The 14,102-nt window shown below is 50.5% G+C and overlaps 1 protein-coding gene across 1 annotated transcript in view; it reads right to left on the bottom strand.

The window, feature by feature from the left end:
- The window catches only part of PLXNC1 (plexin C1), a 141,906-nt gene extending 138,092 nt beyond the window's left edge, over nucleotides 1-3,814 (bottom strand). Inside the window, exon 1 of the mRNA XM_027107196.1 lies at nucleotides 2,414-3,814. Coding sequence (XP_026962997.1) covers nucleotides 2,414-3,472 — 1,059 coding nt within the window. The 5' untranslated portion in view covers nucleotides 3,473-3,814. The remainder of the gene's footprint in view (nucleotides 1-2,413) is intronic.
- Between the last annotated feature and the right edge of the window lie 10,288 nt (nucleotides 3,815-14,102).

Raw genomic sequence — 14,102 nt, 5'->3', positions numbered from 1 at the left:
CACTGATCCCATAACCCCATTAAACGGGGCTGCCACCTGCTACTGTCCTTTCAATGGCAGAATCAGTGGCACCCAGCACAGAGCACAAATATTTGTGGAAGTCTCTTACCTGCCTATTTAATAGATTAGAAAATTGTCAGCGTTTTCATCAAAACGACCGCCTTTTTTTTTTTCATTCAAAACCTCTCCTGAAATTCAATCCCACTAAGGCTTTTTAATTCATAAGAGCAGCAAGGAATTTACTTAAAGAATCATTGCAAAACTCCAAGCTCCTACCTGTGCAGCTGTGACCAGCTATTGTTTGAACCGGAGTATATTATTTAACTCGGATGACAAGCTCAGGGGGTAGAGACCCTGTCTTTCAGAATCCGCAGCTCTGAGCACACTGGGAGCTCTCCATAAACAGCAGCAGCAAGGCGTGCCGTGGAGGGACCTACCTTAATTATTTCTTTTTCCAATTCCAGATTTTTGGCCGCAAGTGTTTATCCCTTGCTTGATTTCCAAGGGGCAGCTACCTCCCAGAAGCTCCCCGCGAAGATGGATCAACAGCTCTCTGACTTTCCCTTCCCCTCGTCCCAGTGCAAGCAGGAACACCTGATCAAGCCAAAATGTGGCTTCTGAGTGAGTGCATTCAGGGTGCCTGCTGGGTTTGGAAGGGAACTAAGTCCTCCAGGCCCCAGTGGGTAGAGAAAGGCGGTAAAGAGAAATGTTTTGGCTCCACACATCTACACAGCTGTCAGATGGCAAAGCTTGGACTTCCACTGTTATCACCTGCTGCGGGCCTCCGAGCTGTCTTGTCATTAACCCCGGAGACCAAGTGTGCCTAAAGCTGGACACCAAGTAATATGTAGGGGTTACTTTCAAGTCTTTCAACGGAGAGGTCGAAGGTGATGATTTTTGCCAAACTTGAACTGTTACATAATAAGGCTCTCACAAAGACAGATATTAAATGTTAAATGACACTTGTATAGCAAGACGGAGTCATTTAGGGAGCATTATGTGTTATGTATGCTTTAAAATAATTATAGCAGTAACTAAATGAAGGCATTATGCGTGTGCCCCAGTACACAGGTAGTGGGCAAGGAGGAAGAAGCAAATGACCATTCTAAGGGGTCTTGCAAGAGACCTGTTTTTTCCTTCTGGGTAATAGGGCTAATATTTGGTAAGATGTGCTCTGCGTGGCTGGGGATGGGAGTGTCTTTCCATACACTTATTAATATACCTTACAGCCAACGTCCCCTCTATGCTTACACAACAAATGTACCAACACAAGACGTTTTTCCAAGTAGAGACTTCTCGCCTTCCTCTCTGACGCATTTCATATCAAAACAATGGCAACACCTGTAGCCGTTCATTTCTGCTCTCTGATTTCCGTCCAGTTATAAAGGAGGCGCTCAGCAGGCTCCCCTCTCAGGAGCCATATGCGGACTTGACGTGCCAGCAGCCTTGGAAGGAAGACGGCCACGGAGAACTGCACAATGGCTCCATAATCCCCATCAACTGAATCCTCTTGAACCGCCGCTTTATTTTCCAGTCAAAGAAATGCCAATCTCAAGAGTCAAGCTGTGGCTGCCCTGGGAACCCAGGGGAAACCTCTGCCGTTTGCCTGGGAGGGTGGTGCCTCTGAGCCGCGCGATCTAGTCAGGCAATCTGGAGCCCAGAAACTGCCTAAAGTACCCTAACACTTTCTCTTGCTCTCCCCTCTAGGGCGAGGCTTTTTACCCACAAAGCCACCTCCAGCCTGCTCAGCTTCTCCCCCCAGCTGGAGATCACAGCTCACGCTCAGCGGAGCCACAGCCCCGCCCCCTTGCACGGGGTCACGCTGAGGGTTCTGTTCCCGCAAGCCTGAGCCTCTGTTCCAGGCTAGCGCTGACCCATGTCGAACAGGCTACCAACTCCTCAGACCACATCACACGTGTTACGGGGCTGGTGGGGGGAAGATGGGGGGCACAAAGACTGGGGTGTGGCAAGTCCTTTAGGTTCTGGGGCTTCTCTGCCTAGGGCACTGTGTTTGGTAACGCCGTTGAGGGCAAGGCTCAAAGCCACACGCCCGCTAAGACCACACACCTGGGGAAGAGATTAGGGAAGGGCGGGGGAGCGGCGCGGCGAGGCTCAGACCCAAACAAGCGCCCATGTTTGGACAGAGAAGGATGGCAATGGGATGCAGCCACCAGAGTTTTGAGCCTAACTCCTACCCTCGCCACCTCCCTTCTTACACTCCCTCGGGGACCTCTGGCCGTGCTTTAGAGTAGCCCGAGGTCTCGGAGACCGTAAGACAACGGCCGTCGGGCGGCCGCCGCCGGGCTGTGTAAATCCGGGACCTGGTAAAGGTCAACCCTCTCCCTCCGGCTCTGCCTCGCCGGCGGCTCCGCAGCAGGAGCGCTCCCCGCAGCGTCACGGGGTTAGGACTTACGCAGTGGTACTCAGCCTCGAAGTCCCAGCTGCAGGTCCTGGTGCGCGCCTGTATCTCCCTCATCCTGAAGAGGCAGAGTGCCGTGGTGGCGGGGGAGCGCCTCTCCTGGTCCCCTCCGGTGGCCGCGCTGAACACGCCCGCCCAAACGTCCAGGGCCTCCACCAGGCTGGAGGAGAGCAGCAGGCGGCGGCCGTCGGGGTGGCCGTGGCCGCAGTCGAGGGCTGCCTGGCCCTGGAACAGGACCTCGGAGCTCTTCGCGATGCGCGCCATACTGGGCCAGCCGGTGGCGGCGCCGCTCGTGTAGTTGTAGGGGTAGTAGGGGAAGTAGACGCTGCCGTTCCAGAGAAAGGCGTCCACGAAGTGCAGGCTACCCCCGCCCTCGCGTAGCTTGAGGCGTCCCGTCTCCTTCGTGGCCAGGCTGCGCCCCTCCGTGTCCTTGAGCGCGATGGCCGTTTCGCGGTCGGACGCCGCAGGGTTGCAGCGGCTTGCCGTCTCGGGCTCGGGCAGCACGTAGGTGGCGGCCACCGCCAGGTACCAGCTGTTCGTGTCGCCCGCGAGGTACACCACGCCGGCCGTCGAGCCCTGCGGGTGACACGACACCACCTCGGTGCCGTTGCGCAGGGAGCTGCGGCTCAGATTACCCAGCGGTCGCACCTCGCAGGCGCCCCGGTCGAAGGTCCAGCCGGTGAGCAGCAGCCCCCCGAGGCCGGCCGCCCCCTCGCGGTAGGGCAGCAGCAGCTTGCTGAAGCTGCTCCCCGGCCGGGGCCGCGCGGGGGGCGTCAGCGAGACGGGCTCCGTGCAGTTGCCCGCTTGGTCCCGGTATAGGCGCGAGAGCCTGTGCTCCAGGCTGTAGTCCAGCTGGTCCAGGCAGCTGCCGCTCGCCACGAACACGCCGTCCTCCCGGCTCACGGCGATGGCTCCGATGGCTTGCTCCGACCGCCACACGGGCTCGTCCGCGCCCCGGCCGGGCGCCGCGAATGCCAGCAGATAGGCAAGCAAGGGCAGAGGCGCGGCGGGGCGCTGGGGGCGCGGCGGTGCCTTCCTCCGGGAGACCTCCATGGGGTTGGGGGGGCCGCCCCCGGGCAGGGCGCGCGGCGGCGACGGCGGCTCAGGCGCGCGGCGACTGAGACGCGGGCGGCGGCGGCTCCTGCGCGCGCTCGGGCTCCTGCGGCCGCCCCATCCCAGCAGCTCGCCCGGGAAGGAGAGCGGGGAGGGCGGCGCGCGGCGGGCTCGTTCCGGCAGCCTGTGCAGCAGTGGCGGCGGCGGCGGCGGCGGCGGCAAGCCCTGCGCGCTCCGGTGCCGCTTCCTCCTCGCCCTCCTTCTCCGGAGAGTTCCTCTCTGTGCAGCGCTGGCGCTCGAGGGGAGGCGCGGAGGGGAAGGGAGGGGACGGGCGGAGGGGAGCGAGGAAAGCGGGGAGGGCTGGAGAGGTTCGGTGCGCTTGTGCGTTTCACTTTCCCATTGTGAAAGTGGGATGCAACTAGCCCCCTTCCTCATCCTCTTCCTCCTCCGCCCTCCGCCCTCCGCCTCTTAGCCGCCCGCCCTCCCTCCCTCCCTCCACGCCCATCTCCCTCCCCTCTTGATTCGGTGAGATAGGGAGGAGGGAGGTCTCGTAATTTGGGTTACTGTGTAGGTGGCCTCTTTCATCTATTCATAACAAAGCTGAGCCGCCTGCCGCTGCCGCCGCGGCCGCCACCATCGCCCTTTGGCTCGCCCGGGGCTCCCGGGGCGCGCTAACAGTGCACCGAGCTGGCTCCTGCGCCTGTCCGCCTGCGGGGCTGTTCCAACGTTCGGGTTTTGTTTACGAGAGCAGCGAGGCGGGGGGCGGGGGGATACGCAAGGCTCGGGGAACTGGGACCCAGGACCCCGAAGGGTTGCAGCTGAGGCCCGGATCTCGGGCCACTGGGAGGCTGCGAGGGCGGCTGACAGGTGTGGAGCGGCGGGAGGGAGGCCCTGGGGAGGAGCGCGGGAGACGGTGGCGAGCCGGAGGCTCAAGGGGCCAAGGCGCCCCTGTGACAGGGGATGGGTTTCCCCGGGTCAGAGGAATGGGGTGGAGGAAAGGCAGGCGCCAAGATTCTGGTCTGGACAATCCCTGGGGCCAGAGCTCCCATATTTGAAAAGGTTCTCCAATCTCCCTTGGCAACGGAGTCCCAGGCTTTCAAGCCTAGCACTTTGGAAGTTCTACTCATCATCTAACCTGAATGATCATGGCTAATATTCATTGAGCACTTACTGCTTGCCGGGCCCTGCTCTAAATTCACTACGTGGATTAAGACTCGTTTAATACCCGTAACAACCCTATTAATTAGTGACTGTTATTATTACCTCCATTTAATAGAGAGGAGAATGATCACGGAAAGGTTACAGAACTTACCGGGGTCCTACTGATGGCAAACAACGGAACTGAGATTCGAATTCCATCTAGCTCCAGGAGGGCTTACACCACCCCCTCTAGCCACAGTTCCACCTGTGATCTTAACAGTACTACCTGGAGATCATTCTTAGCAGGTGAGACAGAAAAGTTCCCCAAGTTAAATAGTCCAACCTACCTCGCCAGCCCAGCCTTCTAATCTCAGAGCCAAGTACCCTTATTTCCCTAGAGGCTCTCCCTCTGTCTCCTCCTTTCCCACCTCTTTCCTTTGGACACTCTGAGGTCTCACCAACTCACCCAGGGGGCAAGTGCCAGCTGGGTTGCCCCCCAAACCACCAAGAATTTCTGCAGCACAGTGAATATCTGAATCATTGCACACCTGGGGGTAGGTTCATGATTTCTCAGAAGGGGGCCCCAGAGGATGCACAATACCTCCCAGCGTCCTGAGGCAGCTGATGGCACCACCAGCACCCTTACCATCTAGCGGGTGATCCAGGGGGTGCAGCAGGGGGACCCCGAGGACCCTATGCACCCCTGAGAAAGGATCTCTGTCCCATCTCAGGCTATTTCCAGGCCAGAGCCCCTAGGGAGGTTAATTGGTGGCAACCCCTTTCTTCCTTCCCCTCCCAGTTTCCCAGCTCTAGGTAGAATCTGTTTGGGGGTGGGGCGGGGTGCGTGGGCTTCCTCCACATGCTCCTGAAGGAGCAGCTGTTGCAGGTTTGAAACTTCTACAGCAGGGCTCCAAGTTCTCCCCAGTGCTGAGGGATAGGGCAGGAGGAGGAGGTCTGGAAGGCTTGAGGAAAGGAGGGTGAGGTGAAGCAAGGAGCAGAAGAGGAACTGGGGCTTCGGCCCTAGACGTGCAGTTAAAGACTCACATCATTCCAGCAGTAGCGCTCATATTCTGAATTCAGAGTGGTCATCTTTCCATTCATCATTTCCTTGTTTGAAGTTGGATAACATTATGTTTGCCTGCCGGGAGGCAGCAAATGCTTTCCCACGAGTGTCAGGTGGCTCCTTCTGCTACAGTGAGAGTGGGTGGGGTACCCGTGAGGAGAGAGGAAGGGGAAGGCCTAGAGCTACCAGGTGGATGTGAATCAGGAGATCTTAGGCAAGGCTAATCAGATGCTCTCTGCTCCAGAATAATCAGGCCTTACTCACCCCATTCCCTACCCACCTGAAATGTTTTAAGAATTTCTGCACTGCCGGAAATCTCAGAAGCATCTGCAGAAGCTCATAGAACCCTTCACAGCATAGTAGGGGATGTACGTGCCAGTATTTTGACAATGTTCCCCGTGAATGATGAAGAAACACAATGAGCTTCACTGCTGTCATGAGCCGGCTGTGGCAGTGTTGTTATGTGCTGAGAAGCAACAGTTCAATTCCATTCTGGAGATAGTTTGACTTCACTGGTAACCAAGTCATTTCTCTAAGTCCCGTAGAGTTGGTACAATCAGGAGCCGACCATCTTGGGAGCTATTTGGATTAAACATACTCTGTGGTGCGGCATTTTGATCACTACTCAATTCATTCCTGCCTCGTTTTGAAAAAGAAACAACATCTCAAAAAATACTACCAGCAAGAAGCATAAGTGGCTTTGATGGCTACAGCTTCCTGCCATTCTACTGGGCATAAGCCCCGCTCCTGAGAGCAGGCTTCTTTTCTCTCCCATTTAATTGTATGCAGGCTCCTATGGTGAAAGAAATCAGAATCTGTGCCTACTTTTTGGCAAGAAAAATATAGAAGACTAGGAAGCATATTATTGTGTTCTTTGCTGATTCTACCCTGTTTTGTACAATCATGTTTGCCCCATTCCAATTTTCCTGTGTACTAAAGCTCCACCTTCAGGACACAAGTTCACATTTGAAAACGGTGGGAAACATGAACAACCAAAATAAATATTTAGGCATGTGGATTCCGTATGTTTTTGATCCCTTTCTCTTGGACACCGCTGTCTGGCCAAGGGTGCAAATCCCATCGGTGACAACACTCCCCTCTCCAGCTGATGGAGCCCATCCTGTTGGGTGTCACGTATCGTACATTCAGAACTCCTTGTAACACAACTGGCTGAAACCCAAAAAAAGGAAGATGGTGCAGATTTATCCTCCAGACAGAGGCCTGCTACCACGGAAACAGGCAGTTCAGACTGATTCGGAGCAGTTTTTATTTGTAGCGTTCACTAGATGGGAAAGTCTTCATGATGAGAAAATATCAACCCCCTTAGGCACCAAAGGCAATCCGGGTTAACCAAACCATCCACATCCAGACTCATTTCTGCCGGACAGGACTTTATAGATTCCGTGGTTTCCTGCTGAGGCTCAGGACATTAAGAACCGGTCGGCAGGCAGTTGGTCACAGTCGTAAAATGGCTATCATTGGTGCTTCAGTTTACTTTCTGACGTAAAAAATTCTGACAGTGGTCTGTAGGGATGACTGGGCCAGCAGAGATGAAAAGTCACCAAGAATATTAGTTCTGGCAGCCAATGAATTCTCTTTATACCTTATTTATGTAGCTACAACCCCCTGGGAGGCATCTGGGAAACACCACCCAGTGGGTTGAATAGTTCCAGTGTTGTCCGTCTAGGACTTAAGACAGGCCACTCCCTTCTCCACAGCTTTGCTAAGTCTATGTGGTCTTCCACATCGAGGACTTTATCAGAGCCTCTAGCCCCCTTTGTGACTGACAGGAAAAAGAAATGAGCCAGGCTCCTTTCTAGTCTGCTGATGAGTAGATGGCTGAAAGCAGATAAGATGAAGAGCCATTTAATAAGTTTGAATTGATGCTGAGAGACGAGGTGAATACACTTCAATCGACATGGAAAGTCAGTCAAAGGCACAGTTAAGATGTGGCTGAAGGAACACGGTGCCTCGTCTTCCCTGCCCACCCAACATGGCCCCAGACAATTGCTGATCACCCTTAACCTCAGTGATGGTGCCCGTGCCTTTGGTTAAAGAGATGAAGGCTCAGTGGTGTTCCTTCAGTAGGTGGAATTTGGGTTCACTCCCAACATTACAGTTGCCCTTTGGACATCATGTTGTCCTCATGGTCATTCACCAACAGACATACAATTGTGCAAAGTAACAATTCTTTACTCAAGATCCAATGACTCCCTTTAAGCTAAAAAAGGGCCTTCACTCAGCTTTAGGGATAGATGAACTATTGCCTATGGAAAGGATGTAAAAGGCCAGATGTTTTTAAGAGACAGTGGTGTCCAGGACATCACCCTGCCACCCTAGTACCCCCCTTCTCATGTAATATACTCAGTGTCATGAAGTTTCTCTTGATCCCTTTCTCCAAAACATTCACCAAAACCATCAGTGGTTAAGAGTCTGAGACCATTAACAGCTGAAAGCAAAATACGCTAGATCATCAGCCATCACCGTGTTTTCTCCAGACCGACTGGAGTTCACCTGCATGGAGCGCACAAAGTCATCTGTAAATTATTACCCCGGATTTGGGGGACCTCTGTAACTTGCTGAGCAGTCTCTTGGTCACCAGCTTGTCTCTGATTTTCACAAGGTTCAGGTCTATCCCTGCTCATGTTTTTCTTGCTGCTCTTTTGAAATACGGAGCCAAAAGGGCATCATGGACTAGACACGAAACGCCGATCCCTCTTTAATACAGTGTCTTTTCCCATGTCTCTGTTCTGCCATCACAGCTCTGAGGCTCCCCGTCAGCGTAATTCTAGGCCCTGAATCCTTTGATAACTGGCAGCTTGGCATAAACCCATTCAAAGAGAAGAGCTGCCAGAAACCAGGCTCTCATATTAAAAAGAACTTGAATTCTTGAAACAAATAGCAGAAGATAAGATAAACACGTGGATAACATCACAGTCACCCATATTTCTTTGAGATTCTGACAGGGAGATGCTTGAGCTGACAATAAAGTAGCCGGACTTGGCTGTGAGTGGTCTGCTGCTGGCCACCAAGCGGGCGCCCCCTTCTCATTTTTATGGCCTTGCTGCTCCCTAGAAAATATTTCCACCAATGTGGACAAGAAGCAACTGGCATCAGCTCTGGGCCTGGGTTGTTGCTGTTGGGAAGCTCAGCATGTGGTGCCCGTGATGAGGGCGACCCCACTTGTCATGTGCCGTGGGGAAGGCGCTGGGAGTATGGACATCCAAACAGCATCATGCACAGATCCCAAGCGCAAACCCAGTGGAAGGCTGAGCATTTACCTCGCCCTCTGCCCCTTCTCTAATCCTCCCTATTTGTTTGTTCTTCCCCATTTGTGCTGGATATTCTCCATTTACCTCTACAGACCCCACTCTTCTCCATCCTGCTCTATACCCACAAGTTTGACATTTCTGGACATCTCCCTCGCTTTCTGGCTGCCGGTTGGGTTCAGCCAATGCGAGGCCCCAGCAGGAAATGCAGGGGTGGGTGGCTAGGGTAACATCCAGATATTTATTCTCCCAGTGATCTGTCCATTGGCCTTGGCTGTGTCCCTCTCAAAGGCCACAGATCCTCTGGGCAGCCCTATCCTACAGCCACAGCTACAGTCCCAGCCTTCTCTGGGTTATCACCATCCCTCACCCTACTCCTCAGGCCTGTGGGAACCAACACCTCCCCTGTTGCCAGCCCTTGGAGGTTTCTCTTCATCCCATCCATACCTCTGCCACCATCCCTTCATTAACGAACCCATTTGCCTGTGTCACCTGTTTTCTGCCAGGACCTTAACCGATGCACCAACCTCCCTCCAAGCGTGGATGGAGAAGTGACCTAGAAGGCTATTTAGATCTGTGCTTTCTGTCTGTCCACTGATAGAATGCATGAAACACTGCTAGGCACAATAGAACTCCTGGTCTTTCTTTCCAAGTGTTGGCTCCCCCAAATCTGGATTTGGAAAAACTCCATTTTTCTTCCTTTTGCACAGGCTGTCCTATGCTAGTTCAACCTGGTAATACAAACAAATGGCAACCTGACTGAGTGGGATTATATATTTTTTCCAGCTAAATCATAAAACTAAAAGCTTTACCTTAAAAGTAAACCGAGAACTCCTGGGGGCTAAGGGTTCAAGAGGTGGTGGGGGGCAGCGGTGGTTCTGATCTCTAAAACACTGCTGAACACTTGAAGTCTATTTTCAAATAAGACACGAAACTGAACATACTGCTTTTTCCTTTTTAGACATTTCTCCTTAAGTCTGAACTTCAGCAGTCCCTTCCATACAGTCTAGAAATTCCATTTTTATTCATGATTCCCAAAACAGGATTATTAAGAGACTGCCATCCTTCCTCATCTCCAGACCTCACCCCACCCCACCCCCACTAATATTTAAAGATAAATCAGATATTCTTGGTTCCTTCATGGCTCAAGGACAGGTGACCCACACAGTGTTCTATGGAGTAGAAATAGAAACCATCTTGAGTTTTAAGGCCGGTACTTTTTTTTTTTTTTTGCGTTACGCGGGCCTCTCACTGTTGTGGCCTCTCCCATTGCGGAGCACAGGCTCCGGACGCGCAGGCCCAGCGGCCATGGCTCACGGGCCCAGCCGCTCCGTGGCATGTGGGATCCTCCCAGACCGGGGCACGAACCCGTGTCCCCTGCATCGGCAGGCGGACTCTCAACCACTGCGCCACCAGGGAAGCCCAGGCCGGTGCTTTTTTAGAGGGTACTTTATTTTTACCCTGCTATGACTTCTGTGCTTTAATCGTCTGAACCAGCCAATCTGAAACCAGACTCCCCTCCTTTATTGGACATTCTTAATGGTGATTAAATATTTACACTGTCAGAGGCCTTTTCTTTCCCCACCACAAAAGCTGCAATTTGGAACATTCAGCTTTAATTGTGAGGAGAGGCACACTTACATTCATTGTCAAAATAGTCAAAGATGCTTTTCTCAGTCTCTTTGATTGGGGGTTGGGGGTTGGGTATTGGCGATAGGATAGGTACGTGATCCCAGCAAATTGGATTTCTTGCTTACTGAGAACTGGAGACGGAGCTGTTCTGAGGCCACTTAGCAGAAGTGGGCTGAATCAAGGCCCCCTTGTGGATGCAGGACCACTGGAAGCCCACCCACTGGAACCCAGAACTCATGGACCTGAGTTCTCGCATGCCCAACCGTGGAGTAGGTGAGGTTTGCAATCCCAGCTCTCAGAATCACTTTATGTGCCCACCTCTTCCTTCCTTGGTGGTATTACCTCTAGCCACCCCAGCCCCTTGGGAAGCCCAGTACAATGACTCAGTGCTTGGGCTGCAGAGTGGGCCACCGCAAAGGGTGAGACCTGTACAAGGGCTTCCGGCCCAGGGGACAAGAGGAACTGAAATCTGGCCTGCCTTCTGCTCATCAAGCCCTGGACCCTGGCGTGGGGTTGGGTGTGCCCCGAGGAAGAGATGCCTTTTCTCTGTACAAAGGCTTTATAAGGCTAGTGGTAGCCTTAGTCAGGCCTAGGTTCCAGACCCAGGGACCCTACCACCCCAAAACCATGTAGCCTTGGGCTCTCTGAGCCTCAGCACCCTCACTGTAGCCTGGAAATCGTAGCATCTAACTTCATGGGGTTTTCAAGCATATTAAATGACAACATCATCATCATCATTATTATTACCATTACTAGATACCAGGGCTCTAATGCTATGTTAACCCAGTATTAGTCTGCTAGGGCTGCCATAACAAAGTACCACTGACTGGGTGGCTTAAACAACGGAAATCTATTTATTTCCTCACAGTTTCTGGAGCCTACAAGTCTGAGATCGAGGTGTGGCAGTTGGTTTCTTCTGAGGCCTCTCTCCTTGGCTTGTAGATGGCCATCTCCTCCCTGTGTCTTCACGTAGTCTTCTCTCTGTACCTAACAATGTCCAGATTTCCTTGTCTTGTAAGGATGCCAGTCATACTGGATTAGGGTCTGCCCTGATGCCTTCATTTTACTTCTTTAAAGACCCCATATCCAAATACAGTCACATTTTGAGATACTGGGGGTTAAGACTTCAACAGATGAATTTGGGGGTGGTTTGGGTGGGAGGAACACAACTCAGCCCATAACACTCATTTCAAGTCTCATCCTTAGGAAAGAATTTTAACAGCATTTCTTGGGCATATACCCAGTACTGAGCACATTTACTTAGGTTTGACAAGTACTTAAGACTTATGCTCATCCCCTGGCTCTTACCATCATTATTGTCAAAAACAACTAGTATTTACTAAGGAACTTCCCTATATAGGGCTTTTTTGCTAAGAGCTAGGGATATATTTGGTACTATCTTCCATTTTTAGCAATGAGATATTCTTTAAACAAGCCAGGCCCTTACATGCCTCTATGCCCTTGCAAATGCTGTACTTTTCATCTAAAACATCCTTTCCCTCTTCTCCACCTTGCAAACTCCTATTCATCCTTCAAGACCCAGTTTAAAAGCCACTTTCTCCTGGAAGTCATTCTTGAAAGTGTACTAGAAGCTCTGTACTAGACTATGAGCTTTTTTGTTGTTTTGGTTTTTTAAATGAAATTAAAATAGAAATCAAGTTCTAATTCATCTTTGTGCCCCCAGGAACTAGCACAGGGCCTGGTGTATAGTAAACGTTTGTTCATTTATTCCAAAATGGTAACGAGTATCTCTTCCTTGCCAGGCTCCCTTCTACCAGTGTACTTAAATCTGCCTGTTGCATTTGTTTAACCGAACTGATTTCTCCACTTGGTTGTGAATTCCCTCCCCCAAACTTGAATAGCATTTTGCCAGTCTATGAAAATATTTAAATCTTGCAGTTTACATTCTACACTATACATAGTTGTGTATATAGTTCTTCTATTCAACTGTAGATTTCTTGAGGTCAGGGATGGTGTCTTATTCAGTTTATTGCCATAATTCCCTTTATGCCTCAAACTTTTCCTTCATTTACTTGCTCATACCTTTAACAAATACTTCCTGAGAACCTACCATGTGCTAAGCACGTGTTCATGGCTGTGGCTGTGGCAGTGAGCCAGACCGATGGTTCCCTCCCTGTGGAGCTTCCTGGGCCTTGCACAGTGGTCAACACATATCGGTTGAATTGCATTCTACACACTGTAAACTCTAGGGTCAGGGAGTCATTCTTTGGGGAACTCACAGCCCCAGATACAACGACTTAATCTAGCTTATGTACAATACATATTTACCAGTTTGTGAATTTATTATCTCTGTAGAGGCAGAGAACAGAAAAGGAAAAAAGCAATATCCAGCCACACACACACAAAAATATTATTGACACTATGGGGGAGCAACCACTGAATTCAAGTCCAAGCGTTGTATTTGGATTATTTGTTAATTTATAGCATCTTTCAAACTTTGTTTGAAAATGGCTCTGTGTTAAAAAGGGAAGAGTCTTATACTGTACTTATGTTAGACATGCTTAGAAGAAGTATAATAATTATCAACGGAGTGCCAATAATACTTTAAGAACTCCATTGAACCTTAAGGTCACACTAGTGCCTAACAGGTATTTAAAATTAAGCTCTTTAAAATCGAAAGGGCACAGATTCAGCATTCTCTATTTTTTAATAAGCAAAGATTCTAACAAATAAAGACCCTCCTTTTCAGGATAGAAACTTCTGTTTATAATACAAATTTTCATCTAAAGTTGTTAGTGGATGCCGCCTAAATCCAGTGAGAATTTAAATAGTTGCCACCCTTTAACATACCTTGAATGATATTCTCTAATTTGTTTGAAAAATATGACAATATGCCAGATCTCTGAGCCCTTACAGCATGGAGGTCACACCCACCAACAGACAAGTAAGTTTTCAAGGGTACATCATTCCATTATGCTTAGAAAAAGCCAAGTTTTGATACACCCTAGGCTTCCCCCTAGTGGTTATAAAAGGTACTTGATAAGAAAATAACATCCATATTCACTACCTGAGGGGAGGTGGTGGGTGCTGTGGATTACAAGCTTTCTTACATCCCTTCCTAGCATCTGTTCCCCGAAGTTGGAAGTATGTCACCAATTAATAAAGATTTGACTAGCACGCCTCTTTCTGTCTAGTGTCCATAGTAATTAAGGTGTCTGCCTGCAGGCTTGCAAATGCAGCATGAAATTACAGTCAGCCTTAGAACAGAGCAATAAACTGAACATGCTTTACGATACCACCACCTGATTTCCATTAGACAATCAAATTCTCAACTGTAACTATTTTGGTCCAAATTGATATGGTGCCTTCAACCGAATCATGAAAAAGATTGGCTCTTTTCAGAGAATCTATTAATAACTATGTCGGTGGTGGTCAGCTACTTAAAAAAAAAAAAAGCGCTTTTGTATATTGTCCAAATCAGATTTTCTGGGTGTCAGTCTTTGTTATGTCTTTTGAAAAATACCCACTACTTGCCATGTAGAACGTTTATGAATTCATTCCATAC

The sequence above is a fragment of the Aethalodelphis obliquidens genome, unplaced genomic scaffold (genome assembly GCF_003676395.1).
Source record: "Aethalodelphis obliquidens isolate GAN/ISIS:26980383/991018 unplaced genomic scaffold, ASM367639v1 scaffold8, whole genome shotgun sequence".
Taxonomy (NCBI): domain Eukaryota; kingdom Metazoa; phylum Chordata; class Mammalia; order Artiodactyla; family Delphinidae; genus Aethalodelphis; species Aethalodelphis obliquidens.
The sequence above is the reverse complement of the archived record's forward strand: the minus strand, read 5'-3'. Positions and strand labels throughout refer to the sequence as shown.